This window comes from Oryza sativa, chromosome 3 (assembly GCF_034140825.1).
Source record: "Oryza sativa Japonica Group chromosome 3, ASM3414082v1".
Taxonomy (NCBI): Eukaryota; Viridiplantae; Streptophyta; class Magnoliopsida; order Poales; family Poaceae; genus Oryza; species Oryza sativa.
In genome coordinates this window covers 2701050-2728031 of record NC_089037.1, presented here as the reverse complement: position 1 = coordinate 2728031, position 26982 = coordinate 2701050, and the positions used below count along the sequence as shown (strand labels likewise).

At 44.9% G+C, this 26982-nt stretch overlaps 5 protein-coding genes across 5 annotated transcripts; 4 read left to right on the top strand and 1 right to left on the bottom strand.

Moving 5' to 3' along the window:
* The first annotated feature begins 839 nt into the window (after window positions 1-839).
* Window positions 840-1472, top strand: LOC107275484 (transcriptional regulator SUPERMAN). Its single transcript, XM_015773964.1, has one exon. It carries the CDS (start codon window positions 840-842, stop codon window positions 1470-1472), a length of 633 nt encoding a protein of 210 aa, XP_015629450.1.
* A 1808-nt stretch (window positions 1473-3280) lies between these two features.
* LOC4331626 (uncharacterized) lies at window positions 3281-5890 on the top strand. Its single transcript, XM_015776630.3, has 3 exons — window positions 3281-3621; window positions 3742-3856; window positions 3983-5890. The coding sequence occupies exons 1-3, from the start codon at window positions 3466-3468 to the stop codon at window positions 5665-5667; spliced, it is 1956 nt and encodes a 651-aa protein (XP_015632116.1). The 5' UTR covers window positions 3281-3465; the 3' UTR covers window positions 5668-5890.
* A 2552-nt stretch (window positions 5891-8442) lies between these two features.
* Window positions 8443-11700, bottom strand: LOC4331625 (calmodulin-binding receptor-like cytoplasmic kinase 2). Its single transcript, XM_015776631.3, has 6 exons — window positions 11371-11700; window positions 10208-10470; window positions 9957-10125; window positions 9772-9861; window positions 9040-9332; window positions 8443-8953 (listed from the first exon to the last, which is right to left on the bottom strand). The coding sequence occupies exons 1-6, from the start codon at window positions 11621-11623 to the stop codon at window positions 8729-8731; spliced, it is 1293 nt and encodes a 430-aa protein (XP_015632117.1). The 5' UTR covers window positions 11624-11700; the 3' UTR covers window positions 8443-8728.
* A 6815-nt stretch (window positions 11701-18515) lies between these two features.
* Window positions 18516-20470, top strand: LOC4331622 (uncharacterized). Its single transcript, XM_015773589.3, has one exon. The coding sequence runs from the start codon at window positions 18793-18795 to the stop codon at window positions 20128-20130; it is 1338 nt and encodes a 445-aa protein (XP_015629075.1). The 5' UTR covers window positions 18516-18792; the 3' UTR covers window positions 20131-20470.
* A 2166-nt stretch (window positions 20471-22636) lies between these two features.
* Window positions 22637-23781, top strand: LOC107276368 (uncharacterized). Its single transcript, XM_015774723.3, has 3 exons — window positions 22637-23004; window positions 23096-23224; window positions 23442-23781. Exons 1-3 carry the CDS (start codon window positions 22702-22704, stop codon window positions 23619-23621), a joined length of 612 nt encoding a protein of 203 aa, XP_015630209.3. The 5' UTR covers window positions 22637-22701; the 3' UTR covers window positions 23622-23781.
* Window positions 23782-26982: the final 3201 nt, after the last annotated feature.

The window sequence follows — 26982 nt, the reverse complement described above, 5'->3', positions numbered from 1 at the left end:
TTAATTTGCTCACCATTTCATCATTCAGTTCTATATGTACTCCTACATTATAGGGGAATTGTTGTAGTATGTCTGACCATTTAACTCTTAAACGTGAAGTTACAGCAGGTCTACTTCTTTTCCTTTTGAACTCACAAGAAGTTAGTTTAGTTGTTATTCAGAAAACGCCAGTGTCATCATCCAAACCCATATGTCCATGTAGTAAAATGCAAGGTTATTTATGCTACCTCCAGGAGCTTACTACACTACTAGAACCCCTTGCAAATTGTAAGTCTGTAACAAGGGCGTCACGGATATATACTGTTGCTCAGATTAATATATGACATATAGGAAAACCAACCTACAAGCAGTTCTGAAGTCTGAACGAGAAAGCCTGCACTATGAGTGATTTTATAGTATTTGAAAAGGTACTAGAAGGTATTATATTTTCTAGTGTAAAATTTATAACTTTTCGGTATCTCCGACACTAGGAGGTACATAAAATTACACTAAATTTTTTGGTACCTTTGATACCTCTTTAAGGACCACTCCAGTACTATTATATCCATTTTGCACAAGAGAGTTCTTCAGTGTGAAGCAGCTTCAGCCTCCAGTATATCCATTTTGCACTGCAAGGCGATCACACACACACGAGACAGCTAGGGCAAAGTCTTGGACAGCGATCGAGAGGCAGCTGCTACGCATCAAGGCCGGCCGGCCGAAACTACCCTGTCAAAACCGTGCAATATCCGTTATTTATTCAGAGAGACTGATGACAATAGCAATGCTCTTCGTTCACCGGCTAATCTAATTAATCCCCAAACCCTTCGAAGAATCGTCCTAGCTAGATTGGTAGCCACATGGAGTGTGGCGGCGAGCAGGAGTTCATGGCCGAGATGGCGCCGGTGATGAGCTCGCCGGGGCAGCAGGAGGCGGTGGCGTCGCCCACGGCGGCGCCGACCGCTGCCAGGCCGTACTACGGGTGCGTGTTCTGCAAGCGCGGCTTCACCACGGCCCAGGCGCTCGGCGGGCACATGAACATCCACCGCCGCCACCGCCACCGCGCCATGCCGTCGCGGCGGCCCACGGCCACCGGCACAACGTCGATGGTGTCCCGGGACGACGTGGACTGCTATAACCAGCACCGCTACCTGGAGTACTCTCCTCCTCCTCCTACCCCGGCGCCACCGCCGGTGACATCTCCGCCGATGAGCAGCAGCTTCGCCGCCACGTCCTACGCCGGCGGCACGGCAACGGTGGCCGGAGTGGACGGGGAAGCCATGCGCGCTGCAGGTAGCAGTGATAGCCATATCAGGGAGCTGAGCCTGCTTGGTGGCGCAGACTCTAGTACTGATCGTGATCATGACTTGCACCTGCGCCTCGGGCGCCATGGCCGCGGCGGCGACGGGTCGCCGCGCACGCCAGAAGGCTCGCCGGAGAGGAAGCCGGACCTGGACTTGGAGCTCAGGCTCGGGCGCCGTCCTCGGCATTGATCGATCCATCGATCGCATGGTAGTGCAATTCGTCCATACGCTACAAAATATACGTGTGCACCGCATTGATGTACATATAGTTCATGAAATTTATACATGGGTGCTTAATGAATTAGTAGTGTGATTTTGTTCTTTGATAGAATTGCCTGTCTCGTACTTCTTTTTTTTTTGTGCATGCGTGTGTATATGCATATGGATGTGAAAATGTCTATGTAGTATATATATGGTTTTTTTTTCAAACTTACATTATATTCATATATATAGAAAACAATTAACAAATGAGGCACACTCCAGATAAATGAGCCGGAAAGTTGTCGAGTTCATTTTGCACGATTAATCATGTTTTTGTCAAGCCCAAGTTGAAATAAGTTTGATATGCATCAAAGGGAAAGTTGAAGTACACATCTTAGTATGCTCTGTACAAAAGTTCTATGAGTAAAATTCACAAAATTACATATGCTTGCCCAAACTATCATGTACCTATAGATTTAAAATGTTCTATTATAAAACTGTAGATTTAACACCAAATTTACGACAAAACTACATATTTAGAGCTAAATATCGCAACACTATAAATCTAATATTAAAGTTATCGCAAAACCCTAGCATAGCTATAAGCATGGTAGTTTCATGATTCAATTGCTCATAAACCTTTGTGATAATTTTATCACTACATATGTAGTTTTGTGATCTTGGTCTGAAATATGCAGTTTTGGAATAAATTTGGTGCTAAATCTGTTGTAGGTTTATGATATATCACTTTAAATTTGTAGTTGTGTGATTGTGAGTTTTGCAAAATTCATTTAATTTATATTAAAAAAAATCTCTATTGTAAAATTCTACTCAATTTTTTTAAGTGTTTAGAAATGTCTACAAAATCGTAAAATACTTAAAATATATCCACACATAATTTCCGTAACTATATTTTACATTTTTCATCGTAATTAAATCACTCGATATACAGATGCTAAAAATCATTCCTTACATAATATCATACCCATAAAGCCATATGAAACGCCACAGGTAGAGCACATCTACGCGGTACACACATGTGCATCCTCTACTGGTGCAATTGCAGGATGTAGCAGTTTCAATCAATAGCGTCTTCAATCAATAGCGTCGTACAACCATTCAACCAATGACAATACTATATAAAGCAACAATTTGTTGTTATCTAGCTAGCTGCTACGTCGCAGCTCTAACCAGCTTAGCGGAGCAGGTTCACCATATTAATACCTACTATCCGTTATCAATTTTTTAATAAATAAAAACATTATCCATGCACAACCTAATTTCACTAAATTATACCATTTACATGACTATGCATTCAGAAAATTTAAAAAGAACTTCACCTTAAATTCCCAATTCGGAGAAAAGAAAAGTAAAGGAAAGCTCAGCACACAACACAAAGCAGAAGCCACTTGAGAGTGGAGACCAGAATATCGGATTTAGTAACTTTGAGCAATAGCTTTGTACGGCCATGCATTCAATCAACGACAAAACTATATAAAGCAACACAACGGTTTGTTATTGTCTTGTCGGCTTCTACAACACAATTGTATTTAGTTCAGCCGAGCAGCCCTACTATAGTAATTGGATTGGCTACCCATGGATCACGTAAGTAATATGAAATTAGACCATCCATATGATTATACATAAAAACAAGAAATTCAAATCAAACGTGGAAAAAAAAAAGAACAATGCCATGGAAGAAAAGGAAAGCTCAGCTTGCACAAGAGCAGAAGTCGCTGGAGAGTGGAGACCGCTAGACCGTGACTAACTACACACGCAGGGCAGGCACACAACACAGTCAGCTGGAAGAAAAGCCACGCGGGTCGCGGCAACCCTAGACCACCAAGAAGGCCGAGGCGGAGGCGAGAGGCGGAACACGAGGAGGCCACCAGAAAATTCCTCCCTCCCCCAGGAGAGGCGAGGCGAAGCGGAGCTCTCCTCCCAAATTCCCCAACCCTCCACCGCCTCCACCGCCACCGCCATGCGCATCCGCCGCTACGCCGCGCGCCTCCTCGCCTCCTCCACCGCCACCGCCCCCTCCTCCCTCCCGCCGCCCCCCGCCGCCTCCGCGGCCTGGTGCCACGCCGCCGCGGACGATTGCGCCATCTGCGACCTCACCCGCTCCGCCTCCCCGCAGGTATACCCCTCTTCCCCCCTCCCCCGCCGCATTATCCCGCCGCTGGAACGAGCGAGGAATTTCGCCTCGAGTGGGTTGGGGGTTCTAATGGTTTGTTTCTGTTCGCCGATGATACCGCAGGTGGTGGCGCCGGACGCAATCAAGCAGAAGGGGCACATTGCCGGCCGGGCGCTGGAACCCGAGCTCAGGAGCGATCCGCGCGTCGGACTAGCCGAACGAACTCCTGTTCCGGAAGGTGCGCGCTGTGTTGCTGCCCACTCTTGGGATCACTTGAATACTCCAATGTTAGTGCTATAGGGGAATGGCTCATTGATGTGTGCCATGTTTGTGTTTCTTGTGGTGTTCCGCTGCCTGATTGCAGATCAAGGGCGCGATATAGATGACGGTCCTCCCGCGAAAAGATCTCTCACGTTTACTGATGCTGCGGCGAGGCTAGAAGGTTCGGGAAATGTTGGTGCTGGAGTTGCTACTGAACCAGCAGCTAGACTAGGAGCCCCCGTTGCTAATGGAGCTGTTAGTGGGCAGGAGGATAGAGCAGCAACTTGTCTTGCGGATGAATCTGCTGCGGAGCTGATTGCTACCGGGGTAACTTCTCTCGTTACCGGAGCAACCGCTGAACCAGAGGTTTTAAAAGGGGCTTCATTTGCTAATACAAATGTTACCGAGCCAAGAGTTTCGGAGAGAGTTCCTCTTGTGCGTGAAGCTGCAACTGAGCCAGAAGCTGAAGTCTCTATGCGAGAAGTTACAGAAGGAGCTCTCCCTGATGGTGAAGGTGCTGCAAAGTTGGAAATTACAGGGGGGCTTTCTCGAGAATCTGCTGACAAAATGGAAGTTACAAAGGGAATTTCTCTTGTTACTGAAGCTTCTGCTGATTCAGAACTTGCACAGAGAGTTCCTACTGAACCAGGAGTTGAACTCTCTCTGCCGGAAGTTACAGAGAGAGTTCCTGTTGTGACTGAAGATTTCACTGAGCTAGGAGATACATTCAGTGGCCTACATATTACAGGGTTCGCTTCCCTGGATAATGAAGGTTCCGTGGAACAAGAAGTCACAGGAAGTGGTTCTCTTGTAAATGAAGCTACAGAGATGGAAGTTAAGGAAGGAACCTGTATCTTCACCAGAGTTGCCACAGAGCTGGGAGATACTGGTAGAGTTTCTGCTTGTAGTGGAGATGGTGACATTGCTTTAGATGAGCCACGACCTCCTGATTGTGTTTCGGAGGTTGCCAATGTGAATGTTGGAAATGCAGGAGAGGCTGTTGCGAGCAAAGTGCAGCCTTTTAGAGACAATGCAGAAAGTGTTGGTGGTTCTATTAATTCAACAGGCAATGGCCATGTTAGCTCCAAAAGTCCAACTGCAGATGAAGCAGCACCACCTGGTGGATGTACTGATACACCCAGTGTTTCATGTTTATCAGACATTGTGGCTAGAAGCATCGGTAAGTCAGGGAGAACAGATATCATATGTTATGTTAGGCGCAGGGGTAAAAGGAAGCTGGAAATGGTGGAGGTAAAGGAAGAAAATGTTGAAATGGATGACAGTGCTATCTGTGATCAATATGATGATAAAGTGGCATCAGAAAGAACTGGTCCTTGCGAGAGTGTGACGTCAACTGCTGTATCTGTAGAGATTAAAATTGCTGACATAAAGAGAGAGCTTGAAGATAATTCAACTGCTAGCAAGGGTAAAAAGAAGAGGGCCAAAAGGTTTCAATGTGAAATAGATTATTGCCGCATGACATTCAAGAACCGAGCTGAGCTTTCTGTTCATAAAAAGAACACATGCACGGTCAAGTCATGCGGCAGACATTTCAGATCCCACAAGTATCTGAGGCGCCACCAGAGCATTCACAATGATGATATGCCATACAAGTGTCCATGGGAGGGTTGCAGTATGGCTTTCAAGTGGTCATGGGATCGGGGTGAGCATTTCCAAGTCCATGCTGGCAAAAGACCTTATAAATGCACAACACCTGGGTGCAGCAAGATATACAAGTTTGTTTCGGACTTCACCCGGCATAAGAGGAGGTGCAAACCTCAGAGGTAAAAGCTTGTGTGATACTACAGATTTAGGATAGGAGTAAAAATCTTGTACTTGCTACTGTAGATGTTTTTTTTATTTATTTGCTGGATGATTGGTGTTGTTCTAGCGACCTATAGCAGGATTGCTTGTTACTTTGTTGAGAAAATTTTACAATCTGTAGTTCGGAAATTTTGAATGCGTGTTTCTCAAATATCGTTATACATTCTAAAAATGCTGCTTCATAATATCCGAGATGTTTTTCCGGTGCAGTGTATATATAAATTCTCTGACTTAGGCCTGTGTACAGAGCTGTTTTTTGTTCACTTCTTCCAAATTGGTTTCAGGATATTATTTCCTGTTTATCATTGGCCTGTTTAATGTGTTTGCATCAAAGTACAACATACAACTTGCTTATTTTGATACTGCCTGTTGCTTATGTGTAGCCATTTAAGCTTATTTCTGGCTGTGGAATAAGCCTTTGTGTTTTAACTAGTTAATACATATATTTTCACGGTGAGCTCAGAAATTTAGTTATTGCAATCGTCTGTCATGAAGGTGCTTCTTTTATGCATTCCGAGAAGAATTCTATATATATCATAGATCAGTTAATGGTTTCACCGAACCATTAATTACTGCAGCTTGTTTAGAATGTGTGCTCTTCCATTTGAGAGAGCGCAGGCTCATAGGAGATAATTTCTATGCTTATCTGGTTGTTCAAAACTAGAATGAAATAATATGATGTAAGTTTTTGAGATCTAGTGCTCTGTTCTACTGAGGGTGCGTTCTGAACCGCCGACTGGAGTCTCAGTTCTAGTATTCTACTCGATCAGGATTCCGATATGTGCACCCACCAGATTTGCCATCAATCGTTAAAGAGTTCTTTTGTTCCCATTAACGATGTACAAATTGAAATGAGTATCTTATGTGCTTTTCCTGCCTGGTAAATTTCAAGATACCCAATCCTTTTCTCAAAGGAAGTACGAAACACATCCCTGTTTTGCCACAAATTTGATCGTTCATAAAAGGCTTTGATCCACAAGACCATTATTTTGGTTAAGCCATTAGTATAGTACGTATATACTAGTATGTGCTGGAAAATGGTCGGAAAGATAGTTCCTGTTGGAGAACTCTGGGATATATCTGCAGTTGGTGCCTCTTTTGTGTGTGTTTTGACGCTTCAAGCTGTACTATTTGCTAGAGTATTCGCTTGTGATTCCCTTCTTTTGACCCTATGTTCTATGTTCTGTAATTGACTTATGTTTCTTTTAATTGACTCTAGGTTTGCCAGTAACTTTTAAGTACTGATCAGCCTTAATTAGTTTGTAAGTTCATCTCTGATGCATCCATTGTAAACAATGTCAACATACACGCCCATCACGTGACTTGCTTGGTTCTGGTAATAAACCCAATTTTCTAGTACTAAATGTAAAATTATTGAAGCATAGTGCCATTGGTAGGCTGGTCGGACGGTGGTGAGACAGTAATCACACTTATCCCGTTGGATGATCCCACTATTTAGCATTTCTTTTTAAATATTGGATTCAGTTCTTGCTCTGTTTCATTCTCTAACAACGGGGACTACAGTCAGCCACGTTCATCATGTGAACTCGTTTTCACGTCACCTCTGTCTGTGTTGTGTTCCTTTCTCATCAGATGAACTTGAAAGTTGAAACTTGAAAGAAACATGACTGTTAGCTTGTGACACTAGTACTAGGAGAGAGGTGGAATGTGATTCCGAATTCCGGATGATTCGTGCACTGCTGACGAGGAATGGTCCTCTGTACTGCATTATTCATGCCGCCGATGACCGGTTCGACCGGCATTGGCAAGTGAACCTCTCTCGTGACTGATCTGATGTGGTTCCTGTTTATTCGTTTCGGCACTTCCCTACTTCCCTTTCAAGGTAAGTTTTGATCGTCCGCGGCTATAGGGTCTGGTTTGTTACTATTAACAAAGCTGAACATTTTTTTTTCTTTTGCGATTACATGAAAGACTAGCACATACTACTCTCAGTCATGATCATGTTGTCCCTTAACACACGTAACGTTTAAAGGGAGTTGATTTTACTGAGATCATATTGAAGACATATTAAAGAGTTATGCTTCGGTTAGTAAAAACTACCATTTCTGTCCTGAATAATTTTATTTTTTGCCTCTTTCATTTGTCTCAAAATAAATTTATTTTTAGTAATCATTGCATCGGAGTTTGTAAAAGTAGAAGATAAATACATTGAGAGTAGATAAAGAGATAATTATATTAGAATTTGATTAAGGAAGGATATTCTAATCTTTTTATTTTGTATTGGTATGGGTCAAATGAGTGAAAAATAAACTTGTTTTGAGACAAAGGGAGTAATATGTCATACAAACATTTTTCTTAAATTAAAACTTATCACAAGTGTACTGACTCATCAGGAGCCACAAAATCTATGCTCATCACACTTGCGGGTTAAAAAAAAAGGGTTCAAACACGAAAGAAAACTAGGCTCCCTTAAATTTTAGGGAAAACATAGGAAATTTGGAATATTTTAATCCTATAGAAAAAAAATTCCTATAAAAACTTTTGAAACAAATGATTCAATCATATCCTTTGCCTTAAAATTTTATTTTAATGGAATGGACAATCTTATAAAGATTTTAGAGGTCGATTGCCATGGGTTGGATGGATTTGGACAGTGCTCTGCCTGGGCCTGAAATACGTTGCTTTCTTTTTAAGAACTGAGAAACGTTGCTTAAATTGTTACGATTTTGTATATAACTTTGTGTGTTCTTTTGGAAGTTTTAAATAATCACAACAAAATTGCATCCTCAACCAATATACCATTATATAGTATCTGTGTCTGTCTTGCTCACAGCAACAATTTATCATGTACAGAATATGCTATGCAATTGTTCCTAGTTGCTAGCTGGTGAACACACAATTCCTAGGAAGATCACCAGTCCCGTTCACAATCACAACTACTTAGACCACATCCTGAAGGAATAAATTCATCATCCAGCAATCGGGTGATTCATACCACCACGCTTTGAAGAGAGGCAAACTGGAGTGCAGCTTTTCTTGATTGCTCCAAGTGAACTGTCTCAGTTCAGTTCAGGGATGCGGTTGGTATATCCAACTCCCTGAAATCTTTGCGTATGCTCCATAGGATCTCAGCGCATCGCCTCATGCTTGGTCTGTTCCTCTTAGTTGTAGCTAAGCACTGCAGAGCCAGCTCGTACGTTTTCTCGACGGCCAGGTTGATCGCATCAGTTGCTTCTAGATTTGGATCCAGCGTTTGTATTGCATTTCCCTCAACAAATTTTTCCATTGCCTGTATAAAATTTGCTATATGTTTCATTGGGTAATGGGGAAGATTTGAGATGCAATGGTAAGGATTAGAATAGCACAAAAACTAACCCATTTTGCAGTAACACGCTCGACGATAGCTCTCCTTGGTTCTATCGGGCGCCTCCCTGTTATCAACTCCACCAGAAGAACTCCAAAGGAGTAGACATCACTCTTCTCATTGAGCTGGTATGTTCTGAGATATTCAGGATCAAGATAGCCTGCTGTTCCTTTTACTTGGGTTGAGACATGGCTAGCATCAGTTGGAGCTAGTTTGGCAAATCCAAAGTCAGCAACCTTTGCCCTACAGTTGTTTGTGAGAAGAATGTTTGACGATTTGATGTCCCTGTGGATGACTGGGTGATCTGCATTGTAGGTAAAATTGTAAGGGTTAGAATTTAGTTGCTACTTGATGAGTTGATAGTGAGCAAAGTGGTTGTTTGAACATGTAACCAAGGACAATTTTTACATAAAAAGACGCATTTTTCCAATGGAAGTATAGCTATGCCATACATTTACTCTGGAATCCGCAGATCAGCTCCGCATGGCATCTAGGCAGGCTACTAACTACTACTACTCACATAGAGAATTAATTGATGGAATAAACGAAAATGGATACGCAGATCAAGAATATTAGAAGCAGCTAAGGACACCATGTTACCTAAATGTTTGTTCCTTTTAGGGACATGAACATTTCAACTGTAACTATCGGTTATCTTCTCTAGATTCACCAATCAGTAGGTTTCAAATATACAATTTGCTGAAGAAAAAAATCACATAGAACTACAGAAGAACTAGATATACCTGAGTAGGTGTGAAGATATGTAACAGCGTGAGCCACATCGATTGAAATATCCAATCTTAGAGAAAATTCAAGAATTTTTCCATTGACACCTGCATATGGCTAACTTCATGTAAGATACAATTAGCATTAACCCTTGATTTATATTCTCACAAAGGGGGGATTTCCAGGATCATGGGATTCTTACAATCAAGGTGTTCACGAAGATTTCCATTGGGAACATACTCAACAATGATTAACTGCTCACCACCAAACTCCAGGTACCCATGAAACCTTACCAAATTAAGGTGCTCGATACATTGCAACGTCTCAATCTCGTTCCGGAACTCACGACCCATATGCTTGTCGTACACATTCTGCAAAGAAAGGCGACCAAGGTAATCAGTATTCAATAGCTAATGCAGTCTGCAAAATGAACATTAAGAAATAAGAGCAAACCTTCTTGGCCCGTTTGACGGCGATAAGAGTGCCGTCATTAAGCTGACCTTTGTATACTGTCCCGGAACCGCCCTGCCCAATCTTCAGGTTTGGCGAGAAATTTTTGGTTGCTTTCTGGATCTGTGGTAAGGAGAACTGTGTGCTTCCAGGGATCTCCTTTCCTGAAGAATTTCTATGCATTGGATTATACAGTCCTTTCATTGATCTCCGCATCTCAAAATTGCTTCCACTGCTAGAACCTTGTGAGCTTATCGACTGTGATACTGATGATTTAACAATTAACAGAAATAAGTATCTGAACCAGGTGGGGAAAAAACATAACGATGATAATTCTTGCAGTGAAAAGGGTGAAAACAAAAATTCGCATCCACATTTTTTAATGAATTCAACGACACCTATATTAATTAATTAATTAATTAATATGAGCATCATAACTCTGGCATGAGCTACTGAAATATTTATTGTTCAGAGCAATACTTTGCATGGAGATTGCATGATCATCCATGTTAATTTACAGAGCTTGAAATTCTGCTTTGATCAGAGAGGGATCAAGAAATGATAGCTTATAGATAGGTTCGCTTATAGTATGGAATATGGTAGGTGAATTTTGACCAAGATGGGTCCAGGATCAAGTGGAGACAAATCAAAAAACAATAAAGAAGCAGTTCGAGAGTGTTACACACGTATGATTAAACTAAGAGATCTTAGATGAGTAGGCACCATCCTGATGAACACACGCCACAAAACGCATACAACCAAACTACCCTCGGATTTAAAAAGGAAAAGAAATCAAACCTTTTTTGCTCAAACACCGTACGAGTTCAACCGAAGAAAAATACCTCGAAATGTTGTCATCACTGGACATATTTTTTCTACCATTAGTACGTGAGCAAATATTACTTCTGCATATATCATGAGATTATCCTCTCCAATTACAGCGCCGTACAAACACTATCGTACGCGTTGACCGCAAGCCGTTGACGAACAAGATAGTAGTACTATCTTCAACACACACAAAAAAAGGACTAGTTTGGCCGACAAAAGTATCGTATTTGAAACTTTTTCAAGGAAAAAAAACACCCTAAAAGCTGCGGAGAAATTATGGATAAGAAGAAGAGGAGGAGGAGGATGGATTCACGTGTTAATTTGTTCTTGGGACTTACGCTGTTGTGAGGGATGGAAGTCGTCGGACAACGACGAGGTCTCCGGGGAGCGCGCCTGCGCCTCCCCGGAGACGAAGCATGACCGGAAGGCGTCGAGGAAGGCGGTCCCGCGGCCGCCGCCGCTCCCCACGGACCTCTCGGAGTTGTACGACTCCGTGGTGGTGGCCACGGAGAGGTCGCGGCTGTCGCCCGGGTCGCTCCGCCGCCTCGGCCTCGGCGCCGCGCCACCGCCGCCGCCTCTGCTCCCAATCATCTCTGTCTCTCCGGATCAGAAGCCCTCGGAGGAAGGGAAGAAGGAAATAGAAGGGCACGTTGATGGTTTGGAAAAGTGAGAGAGGAAGAAGAAGAAGAAGAAGAAGAAGAAGAAGAAGAAAAGGGCGGGGGTTGGGCGCTTTCTTCGGCTGCCCCGCGCGGATCAAAGTGGACTGGTTCGCGACTTCGGGTACTTTCGCTGCATGCGGCCCCCACGTTGTTGTTATCGTGTACTAGTAGTCTATATTTTTTAAGACAAAAATATCTAAAAGGTGGAGTTTGTTTGTGTTGGGGTTGTTTTGGGATAGTGGGGGTTTGCTACAAAATTGCATTTTATTTAATAAATGCATGATTTTTAGAGAGTTTTCGTAGGAAATAGTTCAATTCGTACCAACAAAATTTTGTTGGAGATCATACATTTTAAAGGAGGTCTCAACTGAAATCTCGTCGTACAAATGGCAAATAAGATTTGTGCCTTCCTTTTGCATTTGTAATATATTAAACTGGTTTTTGGAGCTTAGGGCATTGAACAATTCTAGGCAACCCTGACTACAAACCTAGGGCAGGATGTACGATCGCCTGGTAGTATCTTTATATGCTTTGTGCTCATAAGTGTTGGTTTTTGCATCTATTTGTCCAAAAAAATGTTATTCCTAAACTTATGAATACTATACATGATGATAATCTATTGATTAGCAAGTTTTTTTTTGTTATTGTTCACTATTTTAGTTTTAAATTGTAGTATCAACATTATTTATCGAGAACTAAAATCATACTGTGAGGTAACTATTAAGAGTTATTACTTGGTGTATTATGTTAGTGGTTTATATTTGAGTCACTGCAGATGATGGTTTATAAAGTATATTTTAAAAGCAAAAAAGAAAAGTATTTAGCCTAAAAGACCTAGAGTACCGAGTTCCGCTTGAACAGTTGAAGGACCTTGGGTAGGGGTCAAGCAATAAGACCCTATTTAGTTCTCATATATGGAGTATTAAATATAGGAAAAATAATAATTACATAGATTGCGTGTAAATTACGATACGAATCTTTTAAGCCTAATTGCGCCATGATTTGACAATATAGTGCTACAATAAACATTTGCTAATGACGGATTAATTAGGCTTAATAAATTCATCTTGCAGTTTTCTGGCAGAATCTGTAATTTGTTTTGTTATAGACTACGTTTAATACTTCAAATATGTGTCCGTATATCCGATGTAACAACTAAACCTAAAAAAATTTTCCCATCTAAACAAGCCCTAACAATAATATTGCAGCCATAGGGTTGAATAATACTCCCTCCGTCCAAAAAAAAACCAACCTATAAGGAGTGTGAACACTCCTGCTCCTACTCCTAGTATAACGAACCTAAATAAAGAGCTGTTCAGATTTGTTGTACTAGTAACCCCTCTTAGGCTGATATTTTAGGACGGAGGGAGTAAGCCATACAGGTGATTGTTCCTATGACATGAGCATAATTAAGGAGCGTAAACATCGAAGAAAGACAATAAAACGCTCAGTGACAAGGAGTGGACACTCGCGTCAGGAGCACCGATAGTGATATGCAGGTGGTGACATACGCGAGGATGAGAGCAAGGGAGAGGAATGACGGGAACTAGGGTCGCCTTTGGTGTTTTTCTTTTTTAGTGGAAACACAAAATCGAGTAACGCATTTCCCATCAGACGGTTAAATAATTCGTCATTTTTTGTTATAAAAGAACATATATTATATTTATCATGTACTCCTTTCGTCCCAAAAAAAGCTAACCTACGAAAGAATGTGACTCAACTTAGCACAACGAATTTAGATAAAAGAGTTACCTAGATTCATTGCACTACGTTGTATCACATCTTCTTATAGATTGATATTTTTGAAATTGATGGAGTAGTATATAAATAATTATTTTTTATTTTTTAAATAATTATCGGTGATATGGGTCCAGGGGTACCAGGGCTGAGGGGAAGGAAGCCTTTCCCTCTGAGGCAGCGCACCCACACCCACCCTATGTCAGGCGGCGTGGGAGCAGGTATGCCCCGTCTCGTCAGCTGCAGGGGATCGATGTAACATCCCGCCTTCCCCCCAGGCCGGGCCCACTTACATCTGATAGCTTTCATAGGACATAGACTGCCCTCACAGACGGGGCACATGTCTTTTCTGCATACTTTGTCATCACTCGTGTGCACCCGGGAAGAATTTCCCGGTCGGTCACCCATCCCAAATTGCTCCAGGCCAAGCACGCTTAACCCTGGAGTTCTTTGGAGATTGGCTTCCGGAAAAGAAGTTGCAACTTGTTGATATGAGTATTCTATTAATCCTATTAAGCCCTAGGCCGGGATGTTACACACGCGTCCGTGAAACCGTCGCCTTCCCCTAGGCCGGGCCCACTTACATCTGATAGCTTTCATAGGTCATAGACTGCCCTCACAGACCAACACATGTCTTTTCTGCACACTTTGTCCTCACTCGTGTGCACCCGGGAATAATTTCCCGGTCAGTCACCCATCCCAAATTGCTCTAGGCCAAGCACGCTTAACCCTGGAGTTCTTTGGAGATTGGCTTCCGGAAAAAAGTTACAACTTGTTGATATGAGTATTCTATTAATCCTATTAAGCCCTAGGCCGGGATGTTACAATCGACGTGCGGGTCGGTGCACCCCGCGCGCGTGAACCCGCGAAGTCATCAAGAATTTACGAGGGAATGACGGGGGATGTTCCCCGTGTCAGATGAAGTGCCTCGGTGGGGGCCACCTGAGGACGACCACATGCTTTGCTTCCGGCCCAAGGCATGGACAGCTATTCAGTTCAGGTTGGTTTGGGCCCCTCTCCAAGGAGGAGAGCGTAGAGACAGTGCATGTGGTATCCCCTTGAACTATAAAAGGAAGACCTTGCTCTACGAGCAAGGGTAAGACTCTTAATAGATCGAATTTTAGGAGGAGGCTAGCCAAGCCCTAGTAGTTTCTCTTAGGATTTGAGTTCCCTGCAACAATTCGAAGATCAACCCACACACAGGAGTAGGGTATTACGATCCACAACGGCCCAAACCTAGATAATCTCTTGTCTCCAATTTCATCACCATCCATCTTGCGAGCCTAACCCCAGCGGATCGATCTCGCACAGGCGAGCTCACGTTCCTAATCACCGCACTTAATCCCTTGGCCAAACTCACAAAGAGAGGACTCACGTCCTCCTGCTAGAGAGGGTCACTCCTCGACAAAGATTTTCATGTGCGTATCTAATGCTATGCAAATCAAGTAAGTTTTCATCAAAAACTGCTCTCGATCCGTTTGGAAGTCCTCTCTCCGGCCTATAATTTGTGTCGTCCATAGTTCCATTTCCGGTTTTCAACCAACAGTAAACACTAGATTGACAAACCACAAGTCAGTCATCTCACATCTCACGGTCACGGTGGGGCACTCGACGGTGTTCGTCGTGAAGACTGATAGCGAAGGCAATGGCGACAAACATAGACATAAGACACTCACTGATTCATTTCGTGGCTCGCTGGCGGCTGCTAACTTGGAACAAAATGTCTCATGTCAAGCGAAGGAAGCTCGACGAAGAGTGGCACCGGAATGGTCGTACTTGTGCATTCCCATACTCGCATTTGACTGCACCTGGTCTATGCTGCTGCTGAACCGACGACGACCATCCCGGGAACAAACACATCGCCTAGCGCTGCCCTGAACCACTCAATCGCCGGTGGGACCAAACTTGGCAGCCGTGTGGAATTGGAAATGTCGAAGTGAAGTCAAAGTCAATCATTTTTAATGCATGTCTCTGCTTTGCCTTCACATCTCACCTGTACTCTCTCTATCCCTCTATCCTCCTAATACAAGGGATTTTCATATTTTATTTACTGTTTAACTATTCGTCTTATTTAATTATTTTTAAAATTATTATTTATTTTTTACTTATTTTATTATCCAAAATACTTTAAACATAACTTTTTGTTTTTTATATTTACACAAATTTTTATTAAGACGAGTGGTCAAACAGTGTAAACAAAATATCAAAATTTTTATATTAGGAGACTGAGGGAGTATTGAGCAATCCATCCAGGTGTATGACAGGTAGGCCTCCCTCTAGTACCATGGCCCACTCCTGGTAACCACAGAGTATGGTGGATCTAGGTATACACGTAGACGAGACGGAATCCTTCAGTTGATCCAACAACACTACTACTCCAAGTGACAACGAACGGTGAGTCACGAGTCAATAACAAGTCGGCACGGGCACGCGACATGTGGTTCGGCAGGATGCGCTGCCATCGCCGCCGACCTCCCTCGGTCGCGGCACGGCGAATCCACCGCGCCCGACGGCAGCGGCGTGCGCGCGGTTGGCCGACTGATCGGAACGACGGCGAGCTGGCGAGAAGCGGACGGGACGTTTGCCTTGTCAATGCGGTAACGCAGAAACTGTTGGATTTTACAGATGTGTCTAGCTGTTGTAGGGCGCGTTTCGTCGTTTTAATCTATGCGCGTGTCCGTTGCACCGTGCGTTGGTGGTGCCGAGGACAACAAAAGAGCGAGGTGACAGACGGGCGGCCGGGTGTAATGTAAAGAGCGACGGGTCTGTGTTCCACACGCTTCGCCGTGCACCTGACGTTTGGTGGTGTCAAAATCGTCCTGGCAACCGAAAAATTTTCCACTACTCGGATTTCCTACTTTTCAAGTAAGAGCAAGTTTAACAGACTACTGGCTCAAATTTATCTATAGCCAATGTAATAGCCAATTCATACAATAGTTACTTACTATACTATTAATATATAATATCACATGTCATACACATATTGCGTCTTGGAGTCCACGCTACAGCTGGCTATAGATCTGTAGCCCGCTACTCTTATCTCTCATCTTTTATATTATTAAAATATGTTTGTAACTAGCTAATAATATGCTACTATACATGCTCTAACGGCGACATCACTGCAGACTATATAGTATTTTAGAAACGAGGATGCACTAAAATCTGCTAAAAGCGACCGCTTCACCGAGTCCGATTGGCAATGGCTCAATGGCTCGGCTGGGCCAAACAAGTGCCAATCATCGCGATCTAGTATGGCTCCACCGTCTTCGAGAGCAGAGCATGCGCAATCCCGATCCGACCGGCCTGCAGTCTGCAGCTTCTTTCCGGCCTGCTGCCTCTATCTATCGGATTTACGAGGCTACTTTTAGGTCTCGTTTGGCACAGCTCCAGCTCTCACCTCGAACTTACCTGGAGCAGGAGCTGTGCCAAACAGTTCAGATCCTCTGTTTTTAGGAGCAGAGTTGGCAGAGCTACTCCACAAATTTGTAATACGGGGGTGGAGCTGGATTTTTGCTGCTCCACAGCTCCACTCCAAACCAAAAGACCCACTACCCTTTAAATTTTTTTACATATTTACATAAAAATGCCACTCAACTACCCCTATCTCATCTCTCACCCCTCTCTCTCTCCCCCTCCCGTCACCCTCACTCTCCACTCCGACGGGCTCGACGGCGGCCGGCAGCCGGCGCGCGGTTGGCGGCGGGCAGTGGGGTCAATGGCGCATGGCGAGCGGCACGTGGTGAGCGGCGTGCGGCAGGTTGGTGCGTGGCCGGCGCGCGGTTGGCGGCGAGGTCGACGGCGGGCGGCGGGCGGCGGCGGGGACGGCGCGCGGTTGGCGGGCGGACTGCGGCGGGCGGCGGCCGGCGGGCGGACTGCGGCACGAGGTGCGCGGCAGGAGGCGACCGGCCGCACACGGGGACAGCGACGGCAGCAGCTGCGATTGGGGATTTTTTTTTTAATTTCAGATATGGAGCTCAAAACCTACCTAACACTTTTCAGCATGTCCCCAACTCCTATAAGAGCCAGCTCCCATTAGAGTAGGAGTTTAGAGCTGGGAGTTGGAGTTTGGAGTCCTACCAAACAAGGCCTTAGTACCAGCAGTACTGTGCAACAGTGCAAAGAGCTGTAGTACTTCCTATTCAGCAGTTTGCTTCAGTCATCTCGAAGCAAAAACAGTTCGCTTCGGTTCATGCCAATTCAGCTGATCAGATCATTAATCAACAAGGGGACATCAGCACGGTGTACTGGGCAGCGTACATTGTTCGATCGGGGAGACGGCCTATTGGGCCGTGAGGGTGATTGAAAGCTTAGGTCCAACTGTAGCAATCAATTCTCCCGTATAGTGCAGTAGTAGTAGTATTGACTTTGGGTTTGTTCAGTTTGTTGTCCAAATCAATCATCACATTTGGTAATGCCAAATTTTAACACATATTGATATTATCAAATTTCTGTAGTGTTGGCTTTGATGCCTTCGCTAAATTTTAGTAGAGTTTTAAGAGAGAGAACTTCTAGAAGTGCTAAAATTTAGTAAGATAGTAATGGCCTAAGTGTGTTTAATTTGTTGCCTTATCAAAATTTTATAATATTAAAACTTAGTAAGATTAAAAGTGGTAACAAACTGAACATTACCTTTTTCTTTTTTACCCTACGTTAACGGAGCTATCTCTTCGGTTCGGGACAGCGGCCGTGCCTCCGAGATGCGTAGCCGCCGCACGCTCGTACTGCCGGAGCCGCGTCCCGTCCCAGTAGCCCGCGTGCGGCGCGAGCCACCGAACCGCAGTAACTCGGGCGCCGTGAGTCGTGTGAGCGAGCGACCGGACGAACGAGGCAGCCAGCCCCACGCGGCCACGCACCAGTGCAGTGGTACACCGCGCATTTACGCGCGCCGCGCCCACCTCGCAGCGGCCCAGGCGCCGAGCCGCGCTGTGTGCGTGCGTGCGTGGTTGCTGCGGCTTCGGGCGACGCGATCCGCGGGTCTCGTCTTGTGCCGTTAGCCCGTTGCGCGTGCGTGCGTGGGCGTGTGCGCCCAGACCCAGTCTGCGACTCGCGGATTCCTCGTCTCGATCGCATCCGCCTCTCGTAGTCTCGTTTCCTCTCTTCCGTCTCCATCTCCACCACCACCACCACCACGGCCACGCGACCCAAAACCAAAGCGAAGAGAAGCCCAAAGGCAGCGAGCCTTTCCGCCCGTTTCCCCACGCGGCTGCTGCTGCCGCTGCCGCCCCCGAACCCAAAAGTCGCTTTTCGGGCGGCTCGTTAGGGTTTTTTTCCTGCCAATGTCGCACCCGCTTGTCCCCTCCTGACTTCGATTCGCCGGCCGTGCTCTGCCCCTGTGCTACATAACCAGCTTCCACTCGCGACCCAATGGAGGTGGTGGTGGAGCAGCCGCAGCCGCAGCCGCAGCGGGAGGAGGAGGAGGAGGGGCAACCGGGCGTCGGCGGCGGCGGCGGCGGCGGCGGCGTGGAGAGGTGCGGGCGGCACCCGTCCCAGGTCTTCACCGGCGTCTGCTCCACCTGCCTCATGGAGCGCCTCTCCTCCGTCCGCAACCCTGCCGAGGAGGAGGAGGAGGAGATCGTCGAGGTCGGGACCGCCGACGCCGGCGAGGGATCCAGCGCCGACCACGGCAAGCTGCGGAAGACGCTCATGCTGCTGTTCCAGCTGGACGACTCCTGCAGCGGCAGCGCCGTTGGTGCCGCGCATCCGGCCGACGCCAAGGATCCCCAGGTCGCCGATTTCGAGGTGGACCCTGGAGGTGGGAATCGAGGGGCTAAGTGGAAGGGCGGGGCGTGGCTCAGGTCGATCTTGCCGAGGAAGGGGATGCGGTGGAGTAGGAGGAAGGAGCCCCCGCGGCCGCCGCGGCCGAGGCCGGTGGATCCGGACGGCGCTGGCGACAATGCGCAGGTGGAGAGGAAGCCCAGCTTCCGGCGATCCTGCGAGTGGATGGTCTGCCGGGAGCCCGTGAGAGGGTCGGGCTCCCTGGAGCCGCCGCGGCATTCGTGGGACGGGTCGATGGTGGGGAGGGCCTTGGCTTGCTCGTTCGCCTGCTTGGAGGAGCCTCAGCCGCCTCCGGATGGGGAGAGGAGGGCTCAGCGGAGCAATGCAGAGGAAGAGGCTGGGGAGAGTCGTGCCGGCGTTGCAGAGAGCAGGAATGGGGATCATTTGGCTGATGCCGGCGGCGAGGGGCGCCATCTCAGTGGAAGAAGGAATTGCAGTGACACCGGGCCGGAGATGACAATGTCAGGTGTCGGAAGGCGGAGGTCGAACAGGTGGAGCAGGGTGTGGGATCGTAGCATCACTAGCCCACTCAAGGAGTTTGTGAGGAAAGGGGAGCATGTTCTTGAGCGGTCGCTCTCGGAATCGAGGAAGGATACCAGAAGGGGTAGAAATGGGGAGACTGGAGACATGGATTGCGAAATTCAGCCTGGACGCAACGGCCATGGTTCAGTCAGAGCAAGCCAAGGTTCATTCAGAAGCTCACAAGCTGTAGCTAATGGGGATGTCCATAATTTCCGCACAGATTGGCTTAGGAATAAGGAATGCAAGATTGGCAGAAGCAGGAGTGTGCATTATACTTCTCCTGGGAACTTGGATAACGGGATGTTGCGGTTTTACCTGACACCAATGAGAAGTGCAAGAACAGCGAACAGGGGGAGGAGGAGGAATTCACGCTTGTTCTCAAGAGGACTTTTTGGCTTCATTTGAGTGGCTGAAGTAGAATTCTAGCCCATGCCATGTGTTTTAGAAGATGGCAGCAGTAGAAGCAACTTTTCTTCACAATCTACTTGGTTTCTAAGGACTGGCAACATAGTAAGTTTTCACACTATTCTTTCTTCTAGGACATTGTTAAGTCCCAATTTAGAATCAGGAAGCTTCAGTATTAGTTGCAGAATTGCTGCTCTATTCTTTTAAGATGTTGTTTATAGATGAAATCTGGACAGAGCTGTGCAGATTAGTATCATAATGTAATTATTTACTTTGATAATAATATATTTGTGTTATTTACTTCTTTTTTAAGATAACAAGGAAATTTACTTCTTCCTTACGAGAGGTCTGAATTTTCTGTTGTGCTGTTCTTTTGAGGATCCTTGTTACATACTAGTGCTTTTCATAGTGATTTCTTCAAATACAGTTAACTTCCTGCTTACTAGTTCTGCGTGCGGATACTTCACTTGAGTAAAGAGACTATAAATGGGAAAGGAGGATAAAATGTTGGAATATGAAGTCAAGGGGCATCTAGCAGCAAAGAGGCCAGAAAACCGAATCTCTTATCATTTATGTTGCATTAGCCTCCTAATCTTGATAAATTATATTCTCAATTGAGATAATTTTTCAGGTAGATATGTCAAGCTTTGCCCATTTGTTATGGATCCTAGATCATTATTTTTGTACCTCGAGCAGAAATCATGAACCTTTATATTCTTTACTCTTAAATAGGATGAGCATGTTCTACCCATTTATCTGTGCTAATCATATATGATTAATATGACCAATTTTGATTTTTCGATCAAGTTGTAAACATATAACTTTAGAAGTATATGAATTTAATAACTTTATGGCCCTTCATGAACTTCAGGTTTGTGGTGCAATTAGAGTGTATTTGTGAGCAGATTACATTCTGTACTGTTATCTATTTCTGCTTTGTCAGTTTATACATGAAGCGTTATTCCACAAATAATTTCAGTTGTTAATTTCCTTGAAAGCTCAGTTCTAAAGAAGGTTGCTACTACTGTACGTTAGAAGTAACTGATCCGACACATGAACAAATCTGGACCATTTCTATTTTTCTGAGTTAACTGTCAGTAAATGAGTCCAACCACTCTAGTACATGGAAGTTTTGCAGGTTGCATACGATTGAGAATTCTCATCCCACGCGTGTGTGATGTGATGATGCTGGACTCTGCACTTTTCAGTCCCCTTTTGATTGTTGGCCGGGTGTGTTTAGTTTCACGCCAAAATTGAAAGTTTGATTAAAATTGGAAGTTTGAAGAAAAAAGTTGGAAGTTTATGTGTGTAGAAAAGTTTTGATGTGATGGAAAAGTTGGAAGTTTGAAGAAAAAGTTGGGAACTAAACAAGAGCTTGTGTTTAGTTCACACCAAAATTGGAAGTTTGGTTGAAATTGGAATGATGTGACGGAAAAATTAGAAGTTTGTGTGTGTAGGAAAGTTTTGATGCGATGGAAAAGTCGGAAGTTTGAAGTATAACTTTGGAACTAATCACGGCAGAGAAATACCTGAAGTCGATTTCTCAGTCTTCCACTCAATGGATGTTAAGGATATTCTGGCAAATCTTAAGTCCCTCTAAACAATTGTATATTCTGCTAGTATGTTGTATATCCTGCGTTTTGCTTAAGGATCTGTCTCTTTTCCTTTTATTTTTGCCCATGGAGGTGATAACTGCAATACATAAATACTAGTTGTAGAATAAATCTCCTCTAATCTTTCCATTTTAGGGAATAAAGTTGTTAAATTTATATACTGAAAGCTGCAAACATTGAAGAATGACCAATATTTGTGGACAACTTATACATTTAAATATGAAAAAATACCCCCGGGATTGGAGAAATTGATAAGGAATAATTTCACATTATAATAGTTGTAAAATAAATCTCCTCCAATTTTTCCATCTCAGGGAATAAATTTGTTGAATTTCTGTACTGGAAGCTGCAAACATTGAAGAATGGCCAATATTTGTGGACAACATATACAATTAAACTATGAAAAAAATACTCCAAAAAAAAGTTCAGGCCCTTTGATTCAAAGGAAATTCATAGGAACTTTAGATGATTTTATTCCTGTAGAAATTTTTACTACAAAGCACTTTGAATCAAAGGAATAAACCCTATGGAATCCTATGAAATTCCTATGGAGTGCCTCTTCCCATACAAGTTTTGGAGGAATTTTAACAAGAGGTAGAACCTCATGGAAGAAATCTTTTGAGTCTTTATCTCTCATCAAATTCCTGTGTTTTTCCTGTGGTCCAATCAAACGGTCATTCGTATGTTTTTCCTATGTTTTGCAATCCTATGTTTTACACTTGCATTCCTGTCAGAATGCTATGTTTTTCCCATTCCTCCATTTTTTCATTCCTGTAATTTAAAGGGGCCCTCAAAAGTGCATCATAAAAAATGCGAATATTAGAAGAACATAATGCGTGAGGTTTCGAACCCAGAAAATATAATATCACCTAAGAATAAGCGATTTCGGCCTTGTGACCATGGTTGGTTAGCCACGCATTTTGTAGCTCATCGAACTGAATCCGCGAGTTCACTCCAGATGGCCAGAACGGCGTGGCGATGCGCATTGGTGATCCTCACTGGTGTCCTCCTGTGCGCGGCCGTCGAGACGGCGGTGGCGGCGAAGAGGGTGTCCATCCCCGACGACCTGCGAGACGTGGTGGACGACGAAGAGGACGACGACTGGCGCCATTGGGGCGCGGCGGCGCCACCGCGGGACGACGGCCAGCCGCCCGACCTGGCCGGCATGGATCCGGCCGCCCTCCAGGCCGAGCTCCTCCGCCGCCACGCCGGCCCCTCGTTCGGCTTCGTCAAGCTCCGCCTCGGCGTTCGCCGCTCCCAGGTGCGCCGTGCGTGGATCGATCCCTTCGATCGCCATCCGCCGTTGGTTCCTGCCATTTCTGCCCATTAAAAACCTCAAGTTCTTCTCGCAGGAGGAGGTGATGGGAATCGCGACGAGGTGGACCAATGTGCTGCGCACTGGATCGGTGGCGGCCAAATTCGTGGCTGTGGATTTTGGCACTCTCATGTTCACCATGGACACAGGGCAGGACATTCTTGAGGTAGGAGGAAGCTTGCTTGCAATTTTCAATTCTCTTGAACAGCTTAAGATGCAAGAATCTTGAGCTAATAGTGCCATTGAGATTAGTTATAGAAAAGATGGAAGAATTTCAGCACTATCTTAACTATATATGCATGTCTAATTATGTTCTTCAGAGCAGTGATAATTGGGTGACACTGTTTAAGGTTAATGATGTGCTTTTTGTGTGTGTTTTGTAGGTGAAAGAGTTTATTTTGAGCCAACCAGAGGCTTACGAGTTTAAGATTGGGAATCAAGCTTTCAGAAGGCCAGGAGACCCACCTCTTGATGAAGTTGTCGAGATGCTACAGAAACAGAAGAGTACTATGCTCAGCCAAGATCCTGGCTCGCAACAGTATAAATCTAAAGTTGAGCTATAGATTTGCCCATCATCAAAATTCAGTAGTTTCTGTAGGGCATGTTCTTTTGCTCTTTGGCATTAAACTTCAGTCCTTTTCCATCACATCAACCTGTCATACACACGCAACTTTTCAGTCACATCATCTTCAATTTCAACTAAAATCTAAACTTTGCGCTGAACTACATACAACATTTCTTTTGTAGAAGTAGATGCTATTTCCTATGTTTTTTTCCTCCAAAAAGAACGGCAATAAGTCTTTGGCAGCTTGGTGTTCACTGTTCAGCTCCTGTAAAGAATTACTGAACGGAATCGTGATAATAATTAATGAACGAGTACCACATAAGTACCCGATTGTTTATGTAGATCTTAATGATACATTACAATTAAGATGTAACTTGAGAAGTTGAGATTAAAATTCATGAGATTATTACGTCGAGGATAACAGTAACAACGTGACTCGTAATATGGGCCGGATTTTGAACTGGGCTGTGTAGGCACATACCACAGTTGGCGCGATATGGAGTCCCACTGGCCCATCTAGGCCCGCACGTTTCTAGCCCAGATTTGATCGCAAACGATGGCGAACTCCCAACAAATCGGACGCCGGATTTCATCCTAAAAAAAAGGGTTGTTCAAATGTTTCCGTTGATTACCGAGTGAAATACTCCCTCCATTCCAAATTGATCTACATATAGTTTTTTTAAGGTTATTTCTAAATGATCTATATATTTGTGTTCATTTATTAAGTCTATTTGTTATTTGTGCATTGGAGTAAATAGGCATTGATACATGCATCCATGCACACAAGTATTTATAACCCACATGTAATATCTTGATTTGTTATTGGCTAGAAAATATTGGGAATGGTGCATGTATAGAGTTTGTTGCTAGAGTAAATATAGTATGAGAGAGTTATTAGTTTTTCTTGGTCTTGGTGTACCTATGAAATATGTAGATCAATTTGGAATGGAGGGAGTATTAAATAGTACAGGGTGAAACATTCAAAATATTTATGAAACATGGTAAAAACACACATTGAAACATATCGGTATCACGTACGAATCAATGTGTTTTAACGTTTTTAATTATAACGATTTCAACGGTATGATTAGGTTGTATATTGAATAAGTAGTTTTGAAGAAAAAAAAAGTTTAGAGGACCATTGCATGCATACATGGAGTGGAGAGAGCTAAGTATATAGCAACAAAGAGAGTATGAGTAGATGCATTCAATATTTTGCCAACACCATTGAAACATTAAATTATACATGACAAAACAAAAAATAATAAATTTCTTTTGTGAAACACAGTGAAAACACACGTTGAAACATGTGGCTGTTGCGTATGAAACATTAAGTTTTAACGCTTTGGAATATATGTTTTTCTTTCATCATAATATAGTCATGTGATATCTTACTATAAAGATATTACGATGAGTATAATGGTGTGATTGGATAAAAATCAGATAAGTAGTTGAGAAGAAAAAATATTTTAAAGATAACCACATGTATGCATATATGGATAGAGCGGTGAGTACTAGTATGGCAGGTTGCTTAGTTAAGCTGTGTTCGATATTCTCTCTTCCGTCGGGCTACCGATAGTAGGCATTCTTGAAACAACAGTTGCCAATTTGCGAACCAAATATGGGCTTCCACGAGACCACGTGCCATTCAATCAATTCTCCGCGGACCAAATCGAGGGGGGAGAAAAAACGGAGGGTATTTTTTTGGGGCATTGGCTTATTTGACCCTGTTTTGGACTCTAACTACCAATTTGACCCTACTTTTTAGAGTTTGCTAATTTGACCCTCATTTTCAAAAATGAAGCTCCCGTTTGACCCTGTTTCCACACCTCCGTTAAGGTTAGATTTTAAAAAAATAAAGAAATATGATTATTATTCGTAATGCCTAAATTACCCTCATATACCCTATCCATCCAAACCCTATCCACAACTCCGTGTCTCTTGTGCTTGTGGGCTTGCGGCGGCGTCAGGCGGTGCGACGGCGATGGCGTCGGGCGGCGCGGCGGCAACGGCGGCACTCTGAGGAAGCAGCGGCGGCGTGAAGCCGACCCCCGCCGGCGCCCGCTCGGCAAACCCACGCGCGGCGCCCAGCCATGAAGAGAAAGAGCGGCGGCGGCGGGAAGCGGAGAAAGGGGGCGGCGGCAGCGGCAGCTCGCGGAGGAAGGGAGCGGCGGCGGGGGGATCCGCGCCGGCGCCCGGCCGTGAAGGGAAGGAGCGGCGGCGGCGGGAAGCGGAGAAAGTGGGCGGCGGCGGCAGCTCGCGGAGGAAGGGAGCGGCGGCGGGGGGATCCGCGCCGGCGCCCGGCCGTGAAGGGAAGGAGCGGCGGCGGCGCGAAGCAGAGGAAGGGGGCGGCGGCGGCTCGTGGAGGAAGGGAGCGGCGGCGGCGGGATCCGCGCCGGCGCCCGGCCGTGAAGGGAAGGGGCGGCGGCGGTGGGAAGCGGAGGAAGGGGGCTGCGGCGGCGGCTCGCGGAGGAAGGGAGCGACGGCGACGCCTTCCTCGACTTGCTGCGACGGAAAAGCACCCTCCCGACGAGCGAGCTCTTCTGCCGGCTGCGCGCTGCGGTGGCGGCGGAGTCGGCCAGCGGCCGGGGCGGCAGCGGGCATGCGCCGTTCTTGCAGGAGACCTTGGGCGATGACGGCTCGGGCGTCCGGTACCCGGACCGGTGCTCCCGGCGGCTGCCGCCACCGCCGCGCGCCTCCGGCGGGACGATGGAGACAATGGGGCGTTTGAAGACGATGGGGAAGATGGGGGGCAAAATGGACTATTTACCCCTAACTTAACACCGTGAACTCACCTAAACGGAATAGGGTCAGAGAGGAGCTTCGTTTTTAAAAAGGAGGGTCAAATAAGCAAACTCTAAAAAGTAGGGTCAAATTGGTAGTTAGAGTCCAAAACAGGGTCAAATAAGCAAATGCCCCTATTTTTTTATGCGAACATTATATGCGCACGTACACTCATCTCTATAAATACACACATTATCCTTATGAGTATGTTTTGAGATTCACAAAATCAGTAACACCCTATGCTATATTATTTTTTGTTTAAGGCCTTGTTTAGTTCCTTTAAAATGGCAAAAAGTTTGCTGTTTTGGAGCACTTTTGTCAAAATGAATCTAAACACTAGTAGCAAAAGTTGGCAATTTGGCATTTGTCATTTGAGAGTCTAGAGTAGCAAATTTTGCCAAAAATGTGTTGGGAGACGTGCTCTCTCTATCTTTACTAGTAAAATGGCAAACTTTACCATGCATCTAAACACCATCTAGCAAAACTTCAATGCTAAATCTTTTGCCATCAAAACTTTTGCCAAAAAAATTTGCCATATCAAATTGATTTAAACAGGATCGGTACTGTCGACGTTT

Bases quoted from the DNA above. Each gene is read 5' to 3' on its own strand.
- LOC4331626 (XM_015776630.3), top strand. From the start codon at position 3,466: ATGCGCATCCGCCGCTACGCCGCGCGCCTCCTCGCCTCCTCCACCGCC. The intron at 3,622-3,741 runs GTATACCCCTCT...ATGATACCGCAG, and splicing joins CCCGCTCCGCCTCCCCGCAG to GTGGTGGCGCCGGACGCAAT. The intron at 3,857-3,982 runs GTGCGCGCTGTG...GCCTGATTGCAG, and splicing joins ACGAACTCCTGTTCCGGAAG to ATCAAGGGCGCGATATAGAT.
- LOC4331622 (XM_015773589.3), top strand. From the start codon at position 18,793: ATGGAGGTGGTGGTGGAGCAGCCGCAGCCGCAGCCGCAGCGGGAGGAG.
- LOC107276368 (XM_015774723.3), top strand. From the start codon at position 22,702: ATGGCCAGAACGGCGTGGCGATGCGCATTGGTGATCCTCACTGGTGTC. The intron at 23,005-23,095 runs GTGCGCCGTGCG...TTCTTCTCGCAG, and splicing joins TCGGCGTTCGCCGCTCCCAG to GAGGAGGTGATGGGAATCGC. The intron at 23,225-23,441 runs GTAGGAGGAAGC...TGTGTTTTGTAG, and splicing joins CAGGGCAGGACATTCTTGAG to GTGAAAGAGTTTATTTTGAG.
- LOC107275484 (XM_015773964.1), top strand. From the start codon at position 840: ATGGAGTGTGGCGGCGAGCAGGAGTTCATGGCCGAGATGGCGCCGGTG.
- LOC4331625 (XM_015776631.3), bottom strand. From the start codon at position 11,623: ATGATTGGGAGCAGAGGCGGCGGCGGTGGCGCGGCGCCGAGGCCGAGG. The intron at 9,862-9,956 runs GTAAGAATCCCA...AGCCATATGCAG, and splicing joins TCTTCGTGAACACCTTGATT to GTGTCAATGGAAAAATTCTT. The intron at 8,954-9,039 runs GTTAGTTTTTGT...AATTTTATACAG, and splicing joins AGCGTGTTACTGCAAAATGG to GCAATGGAAAAATTTGTTGA.